This window comes from Schistocerca gregaria, chromosome 6, assembly GCF_023897955.1.
Source record: "Schistocerca gregaria isolate iqSchGreg1 chromosome 6, iqSchGreg1.2, whole genome shotgun sequence".
NCBI lineage: Eukaryota > Metazoa > Arthropoda > Insecta > Orthoptera > Acrididae > Schistocerca > Schistocerca gregaria.
This window is the reverse complement of record NC_064925.1, coordinates 312288645-312309868: the sequence shown is the minus strand read 5'-3', so window position 1 is coordinate 312309868 and position 21224 is coordinate 312288645. Positions and strand designations below refer to the sequence as shown.

Here is a 21224-nt window from a genome sequence, read left to right as displayed (position 1 = left end):
TTTGATGATAAGGAAGATTTTCTTGGTCATTGTAGAGATGTTCATTCTTGCTAAATGGCTATAGAATTTCAATTGTCTTTTCCATGCAACTGATGTGTGAAACGTTCAGTCCTTGAGTACAGTTCTTCAGAGCTTTTGCGCATCCAGATACTATCTTGAATCTTGGGTACAAATATTTTCCTGCGTACTTGCATTTCCATTTTCACAGTGTCCTTGATGTTGATGGTTAATGATGATGATTCAATTGTGTAGAGCACTTCTGGAAGAGTGACTGTGTATGATAGTGGTGAAGTTTGGCTTGGATGGATAATGATTTCTTATTGTATGTGTTCCAGGTCATTGTATAAGCTTTATGTAATTTTTCTGCTCATGTCTTATGAGGTACTTCTTTGTTGCTAGTGTTGCTGATCATTTCGCACAAGTACTTGAAGTACTTAACTTGTTTGATGTCACCATATTTTGTTGCAAGTGGTTTCAAATTTGAACTTTTGGAGACCATGAATTGTGTTTCCTCCCAAGAAATTTGGAGTCCAGTTTTGACGCAATCTCATGAAGTTTCTTGATGGCATGTTTGGCTTCCTTGGGAGTCCGCATAATTATTGCTAGGTCATCAGCAAAAGCAAGGCATTTTATGTTGCTTCATTTGTCCTTTATTCCCATATTTATTCCAGGTATTTCTTTCTCCCGCATCTTGATAATCTTGTCCAGTACCAGGTTAAAGAGGAGTGGGAACAACCCATCTCCCTGTCTCACTCCTGTCCTAATTTGAAAAGGTTCAGAAATTTCTTCCATGAATTTTGATTCTGTTATGTCTGTTAAAGTCTGCTCAATTAATTAAGTGGTTTTATTATCTACACCATATTCACAAAGTGTATTGAACAGACTGGTGCGATGAATTGAGTCATATGCTTTCTGGAAATCTACGAAGCTGACTACTGTGTGCGGTTCGACTGACAGTGTTGCTGTATCATCTTCATGTTGCAGATGTGTTCTGCGCAGGATCGATGTGGGCGGAAGCCATCCTGATATTCCCCGATCTGGTGTTCTAATCTGGTGAGAAGAGCATGTGAGAGAATTTGTAAGCGACTGATAGGAGTGAAATGCCTCAATAGTTGTTGGGATCAATCTTGTTGTCCTTTTTGTGTAGAGGGTGAATCAAAGCAGTTTTCCAATCTGCTGGTATGATTTCACTTTCCCATATATTTGCAATGATAGTTTTTAGTCTGTCAGCTAAGAGTTCACCTTCAATCTTGAGCATTTCGGCAATTACACCGTCTTCTCCAGGTGATTTGTTGTTTTTCAGATGTGATACAATGTTTTGTATCTCCTCATGCATAGGTGGAGTTTAATCCTGGTTAGGGGTCACAACATGGAAGTCAAGTTTGACTGCAGGTGGTTCACAGTTGTGTAACTTTGCGAAATGCTTTATCAGGATTTCACAGTTGGCCTTAGTATTCGTCTCAAGTGTCCCATCAGGGTGCCAAAATCAAAGAGTGGGTGGCTTGAAGGTTGCTAGTTCTGCCCTAAATGTCCTATAAAAGTTTCTCATATTGTTTCTTTTAAAATCATTATCAGTTTCCTCTAATCATTTTTGTTTTTCTTTATGACTGCTGGATGGTTCCAAGAAGCTCTTCCCCTGTTTCTGTGTTAGTTTCGAGTGACTGTGCAAACTCCTCTGCATGTTCTTTTAGGTATTCCAGTTCAATGCACAGCAATTTAGATTTTGGGCACTTCAGTTAATTAGGTATGAAGCGGATTTTAACTTGTGAGAGATGGTGATCGGACTTCACATAACCTTTGCGTACCCTCACATTCATGATTTCTGGAGAGAATTTTCTAGTTATCGCTACATGGTCAGTTTGATATTCCCCAAAATGGTTGTTTGGAAATTTCCATGTAATCATTTTACTTGGTGGTTTCTTAAAGTGAGTGGACATTATTTGGATGTTGGCTATTAAGTTTGATTTGCAGACTTTCCCTTGTAGACTCGATAGCCACAGGAATCAAAGTGACCACAATCACAAAAATGTGTTTCTTGTCCTGCAAGTGTTGTAATCCCAAATCTATCACAAGTATCTGTCAGTATCTTGAGCTTTCCTGTTTTAGTCAGTGTCTCTCCGACTATTCCCTGCATGATGTCCTGGTCTGCCAGAATGCAAATGACAAGGTTTACCTTTGCTCTTCTGAATTAGGGCCTGAGGTAGTTGCTTTGTTGCTCATGTTTACATCATGTTAAGTTCATGGTTGATTTCATCTGGTGGGCATCTGCCCAGTGAGTGGCTGATTGGTGATTTAATTCACTCTCATCATACGGGTTGTTAGCCCATAAGGCGGTGGATGTACTGCTAGAGTTTTGCAGGTGCCTAATAGTGTTTTTTGGCTTTTACCCTCTTCCATTATCTGGGCTTGGGCCTGGTAGCAGCAATTACTGAGCTACTCAATCCACCCACTAAATACTCCAGGCAGAGTCATCATCATCATTATTATTATTATTATTATTATTATTATTATTATTATTATTATTATGCATCTGTCCTCAGCAGCAGCTGCTCTTTCTACTCGATTTAGATATTCAATGAATTTATCCACATTATCTCGAGGTGCGGAAGTGATTCTTTTCTGCCAATACCAAGGCAGCATACCTTCTTGTCACATGATAATCATTTCCGGTTTCATCTTTTCTGTCAGATGTACAGCTGTGAAACCCACTTTTTAGAGAACTCTTAACCAATTCAAGACCTGGAGTAAACATTTTACCACACCAAGACTCTATCAAAACATTGTTTTGTTTGCTGTGTGGCCAATACTCTCTAAGAAATACAGTTTTAAATTCAGAAAGAGTTTTGCATTTAATCATTATGTCAGCTGACCATAGCAAAGCATCTGCTGGCAAATTGCTTCTTATGAAAGAAATTTTCTTTTGTTCAGACTATGCATTTGGTAAAACATCCTCAAAATCATTCCATAATGGGTGAAATTGTTTGTCTGGATCAAAACATAAAAACTGGCGACATCTGATGAAAATGGTGTCAGCTGAAGAAACATGCAACATTTTTACCCATAACTACTTCAATTTTGACAGTCAGAACTACAAATAAAACAAGGAAACTAATAAGAGAACGAGGATTGCCCCATATGATGACAACATCCTTCAAAGGCTGTATGGAAGAGACATTCCTCAAAACCCAGAAGCTGACCCTCATGGCTTGGTACACATTTATTGATGACACCTTTGTGGAATTTTCACTCGGCAGCACAGTATGCATTAATATGAAATTTTCCTGACAAATGAAAACTGTGTGCTGGTTCGATACTAGAGCTCTGGAGCTTTGCCTTTTGCGAGCAAGTGCTCTACCAACTGAGCTACCTAAGCACGACTCACATCCCATTCTCACAGCTTTACTTCCACCAGTAACTCATCTACTACCTTCCAAAGTTCACCAAAGCTATTCTGTGACATCTTTGTGGTCTGTACTAAAGGTGAAGAACAACTACTCCACTTTCAACAACTTCTTTTCCCAGCTCAAATTTATGTGGTCTTTTTCCAAATCCAAACCACATTCACATTCTCTGCTCATAACCATGAACTGAAACAGCAAACTCAGACGAATACTGAAAAGTAAGGTTGTAACAACTAGTGTGTCAAAGATGCAGATTGGTGCTTCCAACATAGGGCAGGATAAGAAGATCACAGCGATAAATAAACAGATTTGGCAGCCCCAACCAATAAGCAACAATATAAACAATTTGGTGGCTGTCACCCTTTCCACATCAAATGTTTCCTTCTCAACAGCATATCTGGTTAACTGCAAAATCTTGAAACATGTACACCACCGAGTTTTCCCAAGCTTTTCTCTCTGCAAGTACCCCGCAGATCTTATTCGCAAACAAGTCTTCTGTGCAGTATATCATCTTCCCTCATACAATTTGCACTTCAAAAAAAAAAAAAAAAAAAACTCAGAATTACCATCATGTCATCTAAAAGCATCCATGCCGTGAATGGTTCAACATATTATTCAGCTGTGACTGTAACTTTCTCAAGTCAAGCTAAAAAATGAGACCCCCCCCCCCCCCCCCCCCCCCGCCCTCCTCAAATACAATCACCCACTGGTGCCTTCAGTTTCTGTCTTAACCTCTGCAACATTTCAGTCAAAACTTATCACATTTCAAATTATTATCCCTACTCCAAGATTATACCCCCTGTAATTATCCCCATTGTAAAACATGCCCCATATACCCACCCATGAATACCTACTCAAGCCTCACCCCTGCCAAAGCCTACAACATCAAAGACAGAGTTACTTGTATAAATGCGTATGTCGTCAATATAATTATGTCTATCGAAAAGTGTTTCAAAAAAGGCTTGACTACCACTAAATTGGCTGAATGTATGAATGGGTATAGAAGAACTGTCTGCCTTGGGGACACCTAGTACCTAGCTTCTTGGCAAATTGCCCTCTAACACATCTTTGTATCTTGTCATCCTCCTTGATTTAAATTTCCATATTGTGAACTACTTTATTAATTTCTCTTCCCCTTAATCTAGCTTTACTTCTCACTCTCACCTTATCGTGTCTGGATAGAAGCTTGTTGACTGCTTACCGTATCTGACCTATTCTCTCTGATTCCTGCATCTTCATCCTTGTCTACACATGTCCTTTCTACAAATGGATCCCTCTTATCCTCGTGTCTAAGTGACCTATCCTTTCATTTTAATGTTACCCAAAGTATCTCTCTCACCTCTCTGAGGAACCAACTTTTTGTTCTGAAGCTAGGAAATTCATCGCTTTTATACGAGGGTAATCCAAAAAGTAAGGTCTCCTATTTTTTTATAACTACAGAACTCTGTGTGGCAGTTGGTCGCACTGTTATGAAGAGTGTTTCACGCGCTGTGTGTGAACATGCACACGCCACACTGAGGCACTCAGTCTTGGCTTGGCAGCTGTTGAGAATGGAGCTCCTGTTGGATGTTACCCCCAAGTGCGAATTGCGCACAGTTATTTGGTTTTTGAATGCAAAGGGCACTGTGCTGATTGAAATCCATTGCCAATTGATGGAAGTGTATGGAGAGTCGTGCATGGATGTCAAAAATCTTCATAAGTAATGTAGAGAGTTTGCAGCTGGTCGAACCGAAATTCACGACAAACAAAGAAGTGAAGACCATCAATTTCTGAGGAGACAGTGTTGAGGGTTGAGCAAAGCATGTGTGAAGATCGGTGGATCACCCTGGATGACCTCTGCACATTGATTCCTGAGGTTTCCCAAAGCGCCACTCGCAGAATTTTAACGGAAACATCGAACTACCGGAAGGTGTGTGCAAGATGGATGCCACACATGCTGACTGAGGACCAGATGCGGCAACGAGTTGATGCTTCCTGCACATTTCTTCACCACCTTGCAGATGGGCAGTACAACTTTCTGGACTCAGTTGTCATGGGTGACGAAACCTGGGCATACCACTTTACACCTGAGACCAAGCAACAATCACGCCAGTTCATAACTTTCTGAAAAGGATGGCAGTGAGCTGGTATGACATGGGAATGCAAAAACTGCCACAGTGTCTACAAAAACGCATCAACAGAAATGGTGATTATGTCAAAAAATAGCTAAATATTCAAGCTGTAAACTGATGTAAACCATTGTAGCAATAAACAGGTCTATGTACTTATTAAAAAAGTAGGAGACCTTACTTTTGGGATTACCCTCGTATGTGTACAGCAGTACCAGCTCCTGAAGGTATGACCGGCCACCAATTCCGTCTTATAATTTATTAGTTTCCTCAACTGAATTTTCCTTTAGTACAGCTACAGCTGTGTGTCACATAAGGACTTGAACCATATTCCTTCCTCCATATAGATAACACACTTACATACCCAGACCACTGATTATGCTCCATACAACATTCAATGCTTCAGTCTGTGTATTTGTCTGTGATACACTATGGTAAGAAAAAAATATGTGTTTCTTTCCAAGATCAATCAATAAAGGTATTAATTCATCATTGCCAAGACTTTGTATGGATAAAAAAAAGCAATGTTGATACAATGTGTGATGAAACAAGTGCTGTATCATTTGAGAGATACAGAGGTGAGCAAGTGTGCTGGGACCTACCCCAGTTCACTGTTACTAGAGAGATGCCGTCATAATGCACCTGTGTGTAGCACACAAAGTATTGCGCCATAATCTAAGAATGAAATTAAAATTGAAGTACCTTTTACAAACTTTGTCAGTACATTCTTCAGTACATTGTCACGTAGAAGAAGGTGTAAATAGATGAATGACGAACACAAACTTCACTTAACGAAGGTTTATTCAGCACTTGCGCATACAAGAGTGTGGAGTGAACTGCCTCCGGCCAGAACACATACAGTATATACACAGCTACAGAATATTCCAATACAATGATTCTTGCCATTTGTGGATACTTTGAGAATGAACTCGAACCAAATATAGAAATTAAAATTTTACAGTTCAGGTGAGTTTTGAACTCACGACCCTCCATGCAATAGCCTAGTATCACAACCACTACACTACAGCGACTGTGCTACTGAGCTTATTCTGGAGCTTCTTGGTGTTACGTCATCCTAATCCGGGAATGAGTCATTGGTCCTGCATACTCCGACTCCCGATGACTGATGTTCACCCTGGCGGTGATCTTCTTAGAACTTCCATTGCCGCTATGTTCTTCGTCACCTTTCCGCTTGTTGCCTGTTGCTGGAGCTTTGAATTTACCATGGGTTGCAGGACCCTTATAGGGCTTCATTCAAAGGGAGTGGACTGTACCTCTGATCTTTCGTCGTCTTGTGTCGGGGTCGAGACACCAACCTTCTACCAGGCTGGTAGACAACAGGGCGTGGCTCATGTCATACCTTCTGCGATCGTTTTCTTGAGCCTGCAGCTTGCGGAGTTGAGCTAATTGCCAAGCTTCCTCAGCTCTGATTAACACCTGGCCGACTTAGTTGTCATCCACATCATCAGGATGTAACGGAAACACAATGTCCATTGTCGTAGTTGCCTCACGCCCATGGACCAGGAAAAATGGCTAAATCCTGTGGTGTTTTGTTTGGCGGTGTTGTAGGGAAACGTCATTAAAGGTAGCACCTCATAACTGCTCAACACCGACACACATTGATAGCATGTCAGCCAAGGTCTTATTAAGCCGTTCAGTAAGCCCGTTAGTTTGCGTATGGTAGGAAGTCGTCATTTGATGAGTAATGTCGCACCAATGGTTTATCTCTGTCACAAGATTCGATTGGAAAACTTTCCCTCGATCTGTAATTAATGACCTTGGAGCACCATGCTTTAATACAATGTCTTCCACGATGAATTTGGCTACCTTGAATGCTTCGGCTGTTTTCACGGCTTTTGTAATGGCATAGAATGTCAGATAAAAAGTGCAAACAATAATCCATCTATTTCCACAAGCAGACATTGGAAATCATCTGAGGAGTTCAATCCCAACACAGTGGAAAGGCGTTTCGGCTGGTGGAATTGGTATAAGTGCGCCACGTGGTTTCTGAGGAACTGCCTTTCTCCTCTGGCACTCCAGACAGTGCGACACATAGTGACAGACACTCCTAAATGAACCTGGCCAGAAAAATCTCTTGCAGATCCTATCGTATGTCTTAATAAATCCTAACTGTCCGGCCTCAGGTGTGTCAAGGAATTTCTGTAGAACATCTAAGCGCATGTGCTTAGGATTCACTGGTAGCCACGTCGTTCCAAATGGATCTAAGTTTTTCTTGCAAAGTAATCCATTAACTACCTTAAATTGTCCTTTCACATACTCTGGCCGATTTAAGGCAAGCATAATTTGAGATATCTTGGCGTCCTTCGTCTGCTCAGCAGAGAACCTGGAGTGCAGCGAGACAGTCCCTATCTTCATCAAAGTCTTCATGGTCTTCCACAGGGTTTCTTGAGAGACAGTCAGCATCTTGGTGTTTTCTTCCACTTATGTACACCATGGTAATATCATAATCTTGAAGACTTAATGCCCACCTGGTGAGTCATCCTGTTGCATCTCTTTTCCACTCGAAATTTGCACCAGAACAGCACTGATCCCATACCCACTGGCATCTGTGTGTAGTTCTGTAGGTGCTCTCTCATCATACAGACCAAGTACAGGGTCAGTTGTCAGAGCTTTTCCCAGCACATCGAAAGAATCTTGTTGAGCACCACCCCAGATAAATTTAGCATTGGCTTTTAACAACTCTTAGAGCGGCATAGCTTTGATACAGTAATCTTTGATAAAACAACAGAAATAAGAACATAATCCAAGGAAGCTTCTCACATATCTAGTACTATTAGGAATAGGAAATTCCGTTATAGAACTCACCTTTCCTGGGTCTGGCTGCACACTTCGATTGACTCAAGGTGTCAAAGTATTTTGATTTCATTTGCTCCAAAGAGAGACTTTCTTGTATAAGTTTCAGTTCGGCTTGTTGGAGACACTTAAGAACAGCCCTCAGTCTTTTTGTGTGTTCATCAAATGTCTCTGAGAACACTATAATGCCATCTAAATAACGAAGACACATTGTCCACTTCAGGTGACTTAGAAGATTATCCATCATCAGTTCAGAAGTTGCTGGTGCACTACACTAACCAAACGGCATTACCTTAAACTCATACAGCCACTCAAGGGGTGATGAATGCAGTTTTCTCACGATCAGCCTCATCTACTTCAATTTGCCAGTATTCTGAGTAGTTGTCCATGATAGAGAAAAACTTAGCCCCCTTCAGACAATCTAGTGTATCGTCAATTTGTGGAAGAGGGTGAAAGTCTTTTGTAGTTATCTTATTAAGCTACCTGTAATCAACACAAAAGTGCCAACTGCCAGTCTTCTTCCTTACGAGAACGACTGTGAAAACTGAATGATGTCATTCTTCATCATTGTCTCTACCTTGTCATGTATTATTCAACATTCTGTTGCTGACATAGAGTATGCTCTCTGGCTTATTGGTTGATGGTCTCCAGTGCTAATCTGGTGCTTCACCATTGATTTGTCTAATTCTCTCTTCACCTGTGGATTGAAGCATTCAGAGAACTCTTGAAGAATGGCAAGCAGCTTCTTCTGTTGTTCCTTAGTGAGATCTGGTGATAGTTGAGCTACAAGATCTTGTCTCGTAGTGTTAGCACTAATTTTGTCCACAGACTCAGCATGGGAGGTTTCTATGATGCTCAGGTGTTCTGCAATTAACGGCTCAGCATTTGTTATGCACATGCATCTTGGAAGGATGTGCAGTTCTTGGCGACATTTAACTATCCACAATTCACCGAATCCATTCTTAAACGAGATGATAGAGGCTGGGATGTCCAATTTATTCTTCAGTGGTATGCTTCTCTTACATTGCACTACAAGATCCATGGGTTGATGCATGGCATGACACATGACAGTTACCTTTCTAGCTCTGACTGCAGGAATGATCACTACATCCAGCACACATAGTCTCTACACACTTGGATGCACGTCTGCCTGTCCACAGTATCTCATCTCATCTAGCATAATCTTTGAGCGACCACAATTTATAATTGCCTGAGAAGCTTTCAAAAAGTCCCATCCGAGAATGACGTCATGACTACATTCTTGTAAGACGATGAATTCTAAGGGCTGTATATGGCCACTTGTTTTGACAAATATGGCTTTCTGCAACTGGTGCTGGTACTTTTCTGAAATGATTGAATATGGTGCTCCAGAGTCCGCAAGAGCTTGGGCTGGTCGGCCATCCATGAGGATATCGACGTAGTTTCGTATCATTTTTGTAGTGATCGACCTCCAAGGAAGGTCGCACCCTGTAGTTTTCCATGTTGTAGCGGCTAGGTGATTGGCTGCAGCTTCTAAACGGTGATGGAGACCTTGATCGGCGTGTTGTGGAGCGTTCTCTCAAGCGGCTAGCTTGCGGCGATGGTGACCTACATCGTCCTGCACCCACATCTTCTTGTTGATCTTCGTCTTCCCAGAATTGGCGTCGGCTAAGATCGGTCTGCTGTCTTCTGGTGCAGGCGTCTGTCCCAGTCATTTGCAGTGGAAACATACTGGTTGGTTATCCTGGATCCTCCAGATGTCAGTCTTCCTTGGTGCCCAAACAGGTTCCTCATGCGGCATTGTAGGAACATAACTTCACCAGGGTCTTGATTTGTTGTACCGTTTTAAAGGGAAATGAAGGACGAGAGACGGTTCAATGTCAGTTCCACTTCCTCCATTGTGATCTCTTGAAGTGTCTCAGTTTTTTACTCGCTGTGTGATCCAAGTGCCTTCTGAACTTCTCTCTCACTATCTGACGAAGAACACTTGTGAAAACAGTTTCTTCCTACATCACAGACATCAATACAATGTTTGGAAGCTGTTCAAACTTCTTGCGCATAATTCTTTCTTTATGCATTGTCTCGATATACTGACACCATTTTATGCAGTCGTCTGCTGTCGAAACCACCTTCAGGAGTTTGGCTTTATATATGTCCTCAGCAATACCCTTCATGAGATGTGCAACCTTATCTTCCTCATTCATTCTAGGATCCACTATTTTACACAGATCCAAGATGTCTTGAATGTAGGATATTGTAGTTTCTCCTGGACGCTGTGCCCTGCACTTTAATTTGTCTTCAGCCTTGCACTTCTGTCGTTGTGTGTTGTCAAAATACTTGTGCAGTTCCGCCTGGAATACTTCCCAGCTTGTGAATTTCTCCTCATTGTTCTCCTACCATTGTTTGGCAGTGCTCTCCAAGTAGAAAAATAAGTTATCCAAACACACGGTGTCATCCCATTTGTTAAATTTGGCTACACGCTCATATACCTTCAGCCACTTGTTTGGATCTTGGCCAGATGACCAGAGAACTCGGAAGGATGTCTCATGTGGTGGCACACAGTTGCTGTCATTGTAATGTCCTCTTGTTCTTCTGTCTCCGATACATTGCGATCTGTTGAACTCAGGTTTCTCGCCATGTAAATGGCAGCTCTGTCATAGCCTGATGGGAGCCACTGTGTCATCGATAATGTGCGGTATCACAAGTTCCAATACCCAGTGCCTCCACCAGAATAATGTCACATAGAAGAAGGTGTAAGTAGATGAATAACAAACACTAACTTCACTAAACGAAGGTTTATTCAGCACTTGCACATACAAGAGCATGGAGCAAATGGCCACAACATACGTGGTATATATACAGCTACAGAACATTCCAGTACAATGATTCTTGCCATTTGTGGATACTTCTAGAATGTACTTGAACTGAATATAGAAATTAAAATTTTACAGTTCAGGTGAGTTTTGAACTCGCGACCCTCCATGCAACAGCCTAGTATTAAAACCACTACACTACGGCGACTGTGCTACTCAGCTTATTTTAATGTTAAAATTGTTAAATCTCAGAATGATTGTATTCAAGTAAATATATTCACCCAATGTTTCAAGAAAATAAACTGACACTAAATAATGCAGCTAGAAAGCTAAAAATTGTTCAGAATGTGCAAATGCATCTCATAATTAACTGTTACAAGTCTCAACTTGATCAAAACAATATTTTGGTCAAAATCGGCATTTCTACGAAAACTGAAGATGCTAAATGTTAGGCTCAGAAAGATGAAAATTGGTATGTAGCCTCAGTGTTGTATGAAAACATTAACTTTGTGTCTCCATTAAGCTACCTCTATTAGTTTTCAAATAATTTACTAAAAACATAATTTGGAACAGAAACATCCTTATTTGTAAAAGATTAAGTATCATGTTTGTATTAATGATACAAAGTTCTAATTACGGCACTTGATTACATTCATTAAATAATATAACTATACCAAGTTTCAAGGTTTTAATGCAAATAACAATCAATACAAGGACTCTTAAAGAAGTAGTTCAGAGGTCATGTTCTACTGTCGCTTCTGTTCTAAAACTTCTACATGGTAAAGTTAAAATGCAGTTGAACTGAAATTTTTTTCAGTAAGTAAAGCAAATTCAACTTATTATATAGAAATTACAAAGCTTTTAAATTGTTTAAATAGATAATAATTTTTTAAAATAATATATGTCCGAGAAAGTGGCCATATATATTGAGCTGTTGCGTCCATATATAAATATGTCCAGAGGGACAGTAGAGACATACTATGCACTGAGTTATAAATCTGTACACGTCAGTCAAACGCCGGCTTAAGTGCTGCCTCAGTTGACGTTAGAACTAGATTCCTACCAAACTCGTACAGTAAATGTAGGACGTGAACTTGCAAAGACTGGCACTATCCTGAATTGCTTGGATTTCATGGTGTTTGTATGCTGCCCATAATGGTGACAGAACTGCCTGGCAAGTGGCGAGATTATTTTCCATTTTTGTGGCGATTAATTAACTTCGATGATTAGAAGTCAGGGCGATAGACCATTTTACTGGGATCTTAACATAGAGGTCGCCTCTAAAGTGCTATGAGGGCTATGCCGAAAGTTTTTAACAGAATGTGTGAAAAAAAATTTATTTGAAAAAATAAAAAACATTTACAGCTTTTCAAAATACTCTCCATTAGCATGTATACATTTTTCCATTCTCTGAAACCACTTAGAAAATGTCAGTCCAAGCTTGTTTTGGAATGTCACTTAGTGCACTCTTGTACGCAGCAATGGCCTCTTCATCTGATGAAAACCGCAGCCCTTGAATTTTTTCCTTAGTCTTAGGGAACAGAAAGAAGTCGCAGGGGGCCAGATCAGGTGAATAGGGGGGATGGGGTAACACTCGCACTTTTTCCTTCTCCAGAAAGTCCATCGTTCTGGCAGCCCTGTGCGCAGATGCATTGTCGTGATGCAGCAGAAGGTGCCCACTCTTGGACTTTGGATGCTGTGACTTCCATGTGGTGATGACTTTTGGAAGACAATCGTTCACGTGCCATTCAGCATTGACTGTATGACGTGTGTCCAAGGTCACAGAAGTGAGATGCCCGATCTGTGTGAAAAAAGTTGTCACCATCTTTTTTCCAAAGCTCCGACTTTGTCGAACTTTTATGGGTGGTTCCTCCCCTGGAAAGCATCACACAGAAGACTGTCTCTTTGTTTCAGAGTAATAATGGTAGACCCACATTTCATCACCTGTGACGATATTGTAAGTGTCTTGGGACTTCCCTCCACTGAATTTTTCGAGCATGAAACGACACCAGTCCACTCTCGCCTCCTTTTGGCTTTCTCTCAGGGAATGTGGCACCCAACGGGCACATCTGTTAGTAAGACCTAAGTGACTATGAACGATGGTCTGTGCTGCTGCCAATATTTAGGGTCCCCTGAATGTTGCAAAATGTAAGATGTGGATCTTCTTTGATCATTTTCCTCACAGCATCAATTTTTTCAGGAGTCAGAGCTGTTACTGGCCGACTGGGGCGAGGTTCATCTTCAATTGACTGCCGACTCCTCAAAAAAGTCGCGAAACCAATTTCCAACTGCGGCCCTAGAAGGGGAAGCTTCACCAAAAACACACAGCAAAGAAGAATGTCATTCTTCGGCACTTAAACCCTTTTTATAATCGTAAAAAATCATGGCGCGAAAGTCGCGGCATGACAGCTCCATCCTACACTGTCTCTGACTCAGCACTGCCTGTGCTTTGTTACCGCGCTGTGGGGGGATCACCGCTATCCAGGGGCTGCGCGCGCACGTCCCCAGGTCGATAAACATCGCTCTTTCGAATGAAAACAACTCCATTGTCCTCTGCCTTACGGTTTATGGGCTGCTAAAAACTTTCAGCATAGCCCTCTTAATAGTGCTGTTTATGATAGGGACATTATTATTATTATTATTATCAGGAATATTATTATGTTTGCGCATGTGAATTTCAACTGAATATATTAATCAGTTAGAACTCAAAAATTTTATTTATAGTCAAAGTTCCTGATCCAGATGAGTAAATAGTTAATAGAAAGATTTTCTTTCAGTGAACACAAGAAGAATGTGGAATAGCAGACTGGAGATTATGGTCAGTATGTTCTCCATCGCTTCCTAGATGATAGCAGAATTAGTTTTCAGCTCTAATAAAAATGGTGAAGAGGCATATTATTTTACCTGTGGCCCCACGTATGGTGCATCAGTTGCGAAACTGAACAGTGAAAGTGACCGGTACAAAACAGTGAAATTGGTAGGCATTAACAGGATACCGAAGTGATATATGCCAAAACCAGAGTGAAACAGTGCTGATTTGCTTGTGAATCTGGAAACTAAACTGTGAATGTTAGCCACAGTAACTTAGATCATGACGGAAGGAGGGAAGAGATGACACTGGATCGTGGCTACCACTGTCACTGACGTTAGAAGAAGACTGTGCATCATTACAGAGCTGTGTGGACCTCTGAGTTACCTACAAGCTACTGCAAGCACTCACTGGTGCGCAGCCCCCTGTAGCTACTGCAGTAGGTGATACTTGCCTAACTGCCACAGACGCTGCTGCCTGCATTACGTCACAACACGTTGCATCACAGTTGCTGGTACATTGCACCGACATCACTTATCAAGATCAAGCAATTAAGATAAATCAACAATATTTAAGTTATTTGTTAATTGTTTCTAACAGGCTATTAAAAATGAAATGTATTGATAAGAATAATGTGAAAGTTAAGATGGAAGCAATCTTTGATGATGAGTCCTCAGAATTAGAAACTGAAATTAATGAGCACGGTTCTGTCAGTGTAATAAGTCCAGCATCTGAAGTAAAGTTCAGTGTTACTGCAAGCTAAAACCAATTTCTTGTGAAGGGAAATTGAAGTTGCGGTCAAAAAAGAAAAGTTAGGATTAATACAATTATCAGATAATGATAATAATATATCAGATAAGTTCAGCTAAGTCAGGGAATGCTAGAAACTCCTTTAAAACCAGTGGGAATGCCAAGTAGCGAAGCAGAGCCATCAAATTCGATGAAATTACTGTTTGCTGAACTTCTGTCATAAAGAACTAAAGAACAGCAGTAAAACACTGAACAATTAGTTGGAATCCGATAGCAAACAGTTAAGTAGTAAGAGTAAAGCTAGTAAAAAAAGAACTAAAGCATATTATTAAAGCATTAAAGGATGAAAATACCTCAAAACTGAATAGTTTAAATTATAAAATCTATTCTAACCACCATGATCTGCAAGTCAAGAGTAGCGCAACAGTGAAATAAATTGCATAGTACTTTCAAAATGAAAAGTAGCAAAGTTTGCAAGGATTTCAAAGATGCAGATGAATTATGGAAGGGATGTTGTGAGAAAGTATAGGCAACAAATCCAAACTTTGCTCTAATTGATTTAAAGAAGAAATAATTAAGTATATGCCTGTCAGAAAGATACTAAGAAAGTAAAATCTGATTGTGTGAAAATATGTGGTGGTGGTGGTGGTGGTGGTGGTGATGATGATAAAAAAAAGACTTTCTCAGGATAAACCTGTGACCATTCGTGCTGCCCTTCTCTGTACGTATTCAATATCCCTTGTTAGTCCTATCTGGTATGGGTCACACATACTTGAACAATATTCTACAACCAGTCTCCTTTGTAGACTGATTGCACTTCCCCAGTATTCTACCAATAAATTGAAGTCCACCACATGCTTTACCCGTGACTGAAGCTATTTGATCATTTCATTCTATATCCCTACAAAACATTATGTCTAGCTGTTCGCATGAATTGGCTGATTGCAGCAGTGACTCATTGATATTATAGTCATAGGATAGTACATTTTTCCGTTTTGTGAAGTGCATGGTCTTACATTTCTTAACATTTAGAGCAAGTTTCCAGTCTCTGCACCGTGTTGAAATCTTAACAAGATCTGCCTGAATATTCATGCAGCTTCTCTCCCATAGGACTTCATTACAGATAACTGCATCACCTGCAAAAAGCCTGACTTTACTGTTAATATTGCCTGCAAGGTCATTAATATATGCCGGCCGGAGTGGCTGAGCGGTTCTACGCGCTACAGTTTGGAACCGCGCGACCGCTACGGTCGCAGGTTCGAATCCTGCCTCGGGCGTTGATGTGTGTGATGTCCTTAGGTTAGTTAGGTTTGGGTAGTTCTAAGTTCTAGGGGACTGATGACCAGGGCAGTTAAGTCCCATAGTGCTCAGAGCCATTTGAACCATTAATATACAATGTGAACAGCAAGGGTCCTAACACACTTCCCTGGCACACAACAGAAGTTAGTTCTACGTCTGACGATAACTGTCCATCCGGGATAACATTCTGTTTCCTTCCTACCAAAAAGTCCTCAATCTAGTCACAAATTTCACGTGATACTCCTGAAAATGATTGATGTGCAATGGGGTTGGAGGTACTGGTCTACCAGGGCTGAGATGCGTTCAGTGCGCCTTTTAACATGTTCACACTGGCACTGAGAATTGTGTTTCTCACTGTGGAGCAGTGCATTTATTCATTCTTCCCCTTATCTGGAGGTGCTGCCTTTTTGTTTCTCACAGTGGGGCAGTGGTCTTATTCAAATGCCCTGAGCTGCAATTTAAATATCTTAACCATTTAATTTGAAAGTGGCAGAAGTCCTTTTTTTTAATGGAAGATTGTGTATAAAATAATTGTACACTAGATTAATTACATATTATCTGATATCTCATTGTTCAGAAAGCTCTCTCAACAAAGGGTCACACAGAGTTGTATTGACACCTGTTTGTTGCGCCTGGCTGATTGGTAAAGCAACAAACTTTAAGATTGTTCCTGATAGCATAATTGCTAGAATCGTGCATGAGCCACTGAGTACATGCTGGCACGAGCATGTTAAAGCCAACGGGTATGGGGCGGCCAGGGTGATTGAATATGTGTATTTTGGGAAGCAAGTAGAAAGTGGGTAATGGACAGATCCAGAGGGGTTACATGTTCTATGAAAGCAGCTCAGAGTCCTTATGGGAGGCCTAGGGTTTCCACGATTTTCTGCAGTTCAGTCTTGATGAGAGGACTGACGTCTTTAGTAGCAATTTTTTGCATTGTTGATGTGTCTGATGGTTGACAGCCTATCTGCACATACTCCTCACAATCCATTGCTGCACCAGTGGAGCCCTTGTCTGCTGGGAGGATGCTGATTGAGTGGTTTACCTTCAGGTCATGTTTGGGTAGGTATTTAGCCCAAATAAGATTTGGGGTTTTGGTGATATTTTTTGGGAAGGATTCAGAAGCAGTGCTAGGAGTGAGCAGTTACTGCATAATCCGGATACAATGGTTTGGTGGAGGAGGGATGGGAAGTTATCCCTTATCCCTTTCGAATTTGGTTAAGAATTGTTCTAGACAGGATTCTGTGGGCAGTCTGTTGGTTTTTGGATGGGTTTGTGTACTGAATTGGTAGTTTCAGTTGAAGTTAACACAAATGAATAACAGGAACTCTTGGGGGGGGGGGGGGGGGGGTTTGGTGGAGAGATCACCAATTTTGAAGTATTTGACTTATGGGGTGCATAGCTTCTTCCAAATGGATTGAAGGGAGTGTACATCTACATCTTTACTCTGCAAACCACTGCATTGTAGTGCAGAGGGCATGTCTCATTGTACCAGTTATTAGGGTTTTTCCTGTTACACTCACATGTGGAGCATGGAAACGATTGCTTAAATGCCTCTGTTTATACTATAATTAGTCTAATCTTGTCTTTATGATCTCTATGTTCTACTAACAAACTGAGTTTATCACCAGGTTTACCTACAGCTGAGAGTGTTATTCCACTTCACGTCCATACAAATTTTTACATTCAGGTATTTGTATGAATTGATCAGTTCCAATTGTGATTCATTGATATGATTGGATACTATATTTTTTCTGTTCTGTAAATGGCTTAATTTTACATTTCTAGGTGTTTAGAGAAAATGGACAATCTTCAGTATAGAGTGAAAAACAGTTGATTCAAAATTTGAAAAAAAAAAAAAAAAAAGTGTATTGATGTGTCACTGCATCCCTTTACTAGCATAATACATTATGAATCTCGAGTTTTCACTGTTATTATTTTTCTCATTAGCAGATTTAACTGTTTAAATTGCCAGTTATAAATATTTATTATACAAATATTGGAATTCATATAAAAGTTGAGAAGTAATGGTTTAAATATAATTTCAGTTCTGGGTCATTACAAGGCCTCACTTTCCTACTACCTCAAAGCAGCGATACTGGTGAGTGACTTTTTTAGCCAACCACTTCCAAGATCAGTGATGGATGATCTAACATTTCGCCGTATGATAAAATGTTGCAGCCAGCTTCAGTGTCACACTCAGGTAGCCTTTATGATCTTAATATAAAACTATTGTGTAAATTCAAACAATGAAAACACCTGGTAGGAATATTAACAATGTAGGTAGAGATAAATTGCTACTTACAGTAAAGGAGACATGTTAAGCTGCAGACAAGTACAATTAAAAGACACTTACTTTTTGGTCATAGCCTTCAGCAGCCATTAAAGTGAAGACCACCAAGTTGCTGAACATACTGCCCAGCAAAAATGTTCTTCACTTCGTTGACAGTGTCACAGCCCCTGCCATATGGATCCTTTCTACCAGCACCAGCTTTTTGAATTGCAGAAGTGGGAACTCTTCCTGCAACATATCCTATGTTCCAGTAAACACCTTGACCTCAACGTTTGTGAGTCCCTGTCCTTCACCCATCTGTCCTCCCCTCCACCTTCTTACTGTATCTAGCTGCCCAACTTCGTCCCCACCAAATCTCTGCATGCTTCCAGAAGCAGCACTTCACCATCTCCTACACCTACCCTGTTATCCCTCCCTGGCCTCCTCAATACCCCTTCCACTCATATTGCTTCTACCATCATGAAAAGTTGCTGAGATAATGGTCATGTGTGCATGAGTTTCGCTGTGTGTGTGTGTGTGTGTGAGATTTAGAGAAAGGCCTTCTGGCTGAAAGCTTACATTTGTAGCAGTCTCTGTTGTGCCTGTTCGCAACTCAACGTCTCCTCTGTATGTTGAGTAGCAGTCTATCCTTTTCATAATTTTCTTATTAAGTTATTTGATATAACTTTGTCGTCTATTGTTTATTCTGATTAAGAGTTTAAACAATCTGTTCATACACAGTAGCTACTACTTTAAATTATTTAAATAACTGATTTATTCTCTGTTTTCCAATGCGATACTGCCTCAGATTTGTAAACAAATCATAGATTCTAATCTAGAATGTTCTTATATATATTTTTTCGTAGCCATTTTATTACTTGATAGTGCTTCAGCTTTTATGAGGACTCTTTTGAGCAACAGTGCTTATAAAAGATCATTTCTCATATACTATAGATCCGTATTTTAGATATCAGTAATGTCTACCATGAGAATTATCGACAAAGTTGAAATACAATACTATCACTGAATGACTGATATCAGTCTGATGTCTGAGGCAATTGTTGTTATGGTATTTCTATCTGTGACTGTATTCCTTAGTGCGTTATTACATATCAATAATTGGGCATTTCTTCATTATTTCAGGCAGCTGTGTTGTGTCAGTTTCTTGAGGAAACAGATTATGCAACAGCATTTAAAAGCCTGGGAGATGTTAAAAGCAGCAGTTGTAGTGACTCGATGGATTCCTACTACAACTGTATCTGGGACATAACTATTCTTGAGTATCTTGTTCACTTACATTCTAAACGTGGAGAACACCAGAGGAAACATCAAGCTGTAAGTTAAATCAAATAATGTGTTGGCATTAAGTGCAATTTATTGTTGTGTGGAGGAAAAAATACGAAAAGGTTGCACCTGGAACTTTTAAATTATTTATTTGTATTAATTACTATGTGGAAAGGATATATTGCTACTCACTACATAGAGGAGGCAATGAGTCGCAGACAGGCACAACGAAAAATAATATACAGAATATTGAAGCTTTCAGACAAAATTCTTCCTCTAGAAATACAATTATCACACATTCACAAAGTAACAACTTACATACACAAGACACCGCCTCCATACAGGAGTATGGATAGCAGGGTACGGGTGGAGGAACATGCTAGTCGTGTCCTGTGGCAAAGTGAAGAAAGTCATTTGTTCGGATGAGGCTTGTTTCACACTGTTTCCAACTTGGGGCTGAGTTTACGTCCCAATAGTGAACCTTGGCAGGGGTTCGGTGATGATTTGGGCAGACCTCATTGTACCCCATCGGCTTTCCTCCCCCACCTTTTTCCATTGTGGAAATTGTTTCATTTGTGTAGGTTATAGGAATTATAATTATGCTAACACAAAAGTGGGTATGTAATAACATTATGCATGTAAGAAATGTGTAGTGGCTGATAAAATGTTGTACACAGTAGGAAAAATTAATTTTGGGTTATATGGTGGCCAGGAATTGAGACAGATTAGTTGGTTATGAGAGTAATAAACCCTCACACCCAAGCAAGGCAGAGGGGTACACCCACAACACATAATGACGAGTTGTTTGTATCACTTTCTGGGCATGTTTTATTTTGGCTGCTCTGTGATAAGTACTTCATTGGAGGAATGTTTTGTTTCCAAATTTTTGTTGTTGTAGAAGTCATACATCATATTAATTTAATCTTGTATTCTTTTTCAGATGAGGGTGCTTGGCCTCCTGGAGCTCAATGCAAATAACAACAAAGAAATTCAGAGAGAGGCAGCAAATTTAAGAAAATCTCGTTTCCTTAGATCTTTAGCAAGGCAGTTTGTTTGCTAACTGTGGCAGCAAATTTTTCATTTACTTCTGTGAAGTTATATATTGTAAATATCAAATTAGACAAAAACCATTTCAAATAAATTATATTATGAAGCAATGTATCCTGTCTAATGCAGTAAAATGGTCTCACAAGTTCTGTCTCCCTTCTGAAGCTTTGGGACTGCATGCCTCGGATGTGCAGTGCCTTAACTACCTCTGCCTCACCTATAACGGTCATCAGATGTCAGTTCAATCATTGGTGAAGAGAATGATGCCACTGACACAGGTTCCATTATAGGTATTCCCTTGCTCACCTCCTTCACTTACCACGGTGCTTGGGTTTGTAATGTTCTTCATAATGAATCTCTTAGAGCATTCCAGTTGCCTCGTAAAGTCAATGTACAGTTCTGCAGCATTCTTGGTAGTGTACCTACAAACTGTGATTTGTCCGCACTGCACATCAGCTGGTGTTGTTCACTATGCGTAACCATTTAAAGGGAGATCTTTAAGGATTTGTTTCTCACAAAAGCAGTCAGTTGTATGAATACCAATTCACCAAACAATTTCCCATACCGACACCACGTCTTTCAATAAAGTAACAATGCACATATAGTCTAAACTGAGCAGGACCCTTCAGGACATGTTGTCCGACCAAA

The 21224-nt window shown here is 40.3% G+C and overlaps 1 protein-coding gene across 8 annotated transcripts in view; it reads left to right on the top strand.

The window, feature by feature from the left end:
• LOC126278383 (integrator complex subunit 8) overlaps nucleotides 1-20686 on the top strand; it is a 169040-nt gene extending 148354 nt beyond the window's left edge. For all 8 annotated transcript variants that reach the window (XM_049978469.1, XM_049978466.1, XM_049978463.1 and 5 more), the window contains 3 exons: nucleotides 18022-18176; nucleotides 19389-19580; nucleotides 20470-20686. In XM_049978469.1, the coding sequence (XP_049834426.1) occupies nucleotides 18022-18176; nucleotides 19389-19580; nucleotides 20470-20589 (467 nt within the window). In that variant the 3' untranslated portion in view covers nucleotides 20590-20686. The remainder of the gene's footprint in view (nucleotides 1-18021; nucleotides 18177-19388; nucleotides 19581-20469) is intronic.
• Nucleotides 20687-21224: the final 538 nt, after the last annotated feature.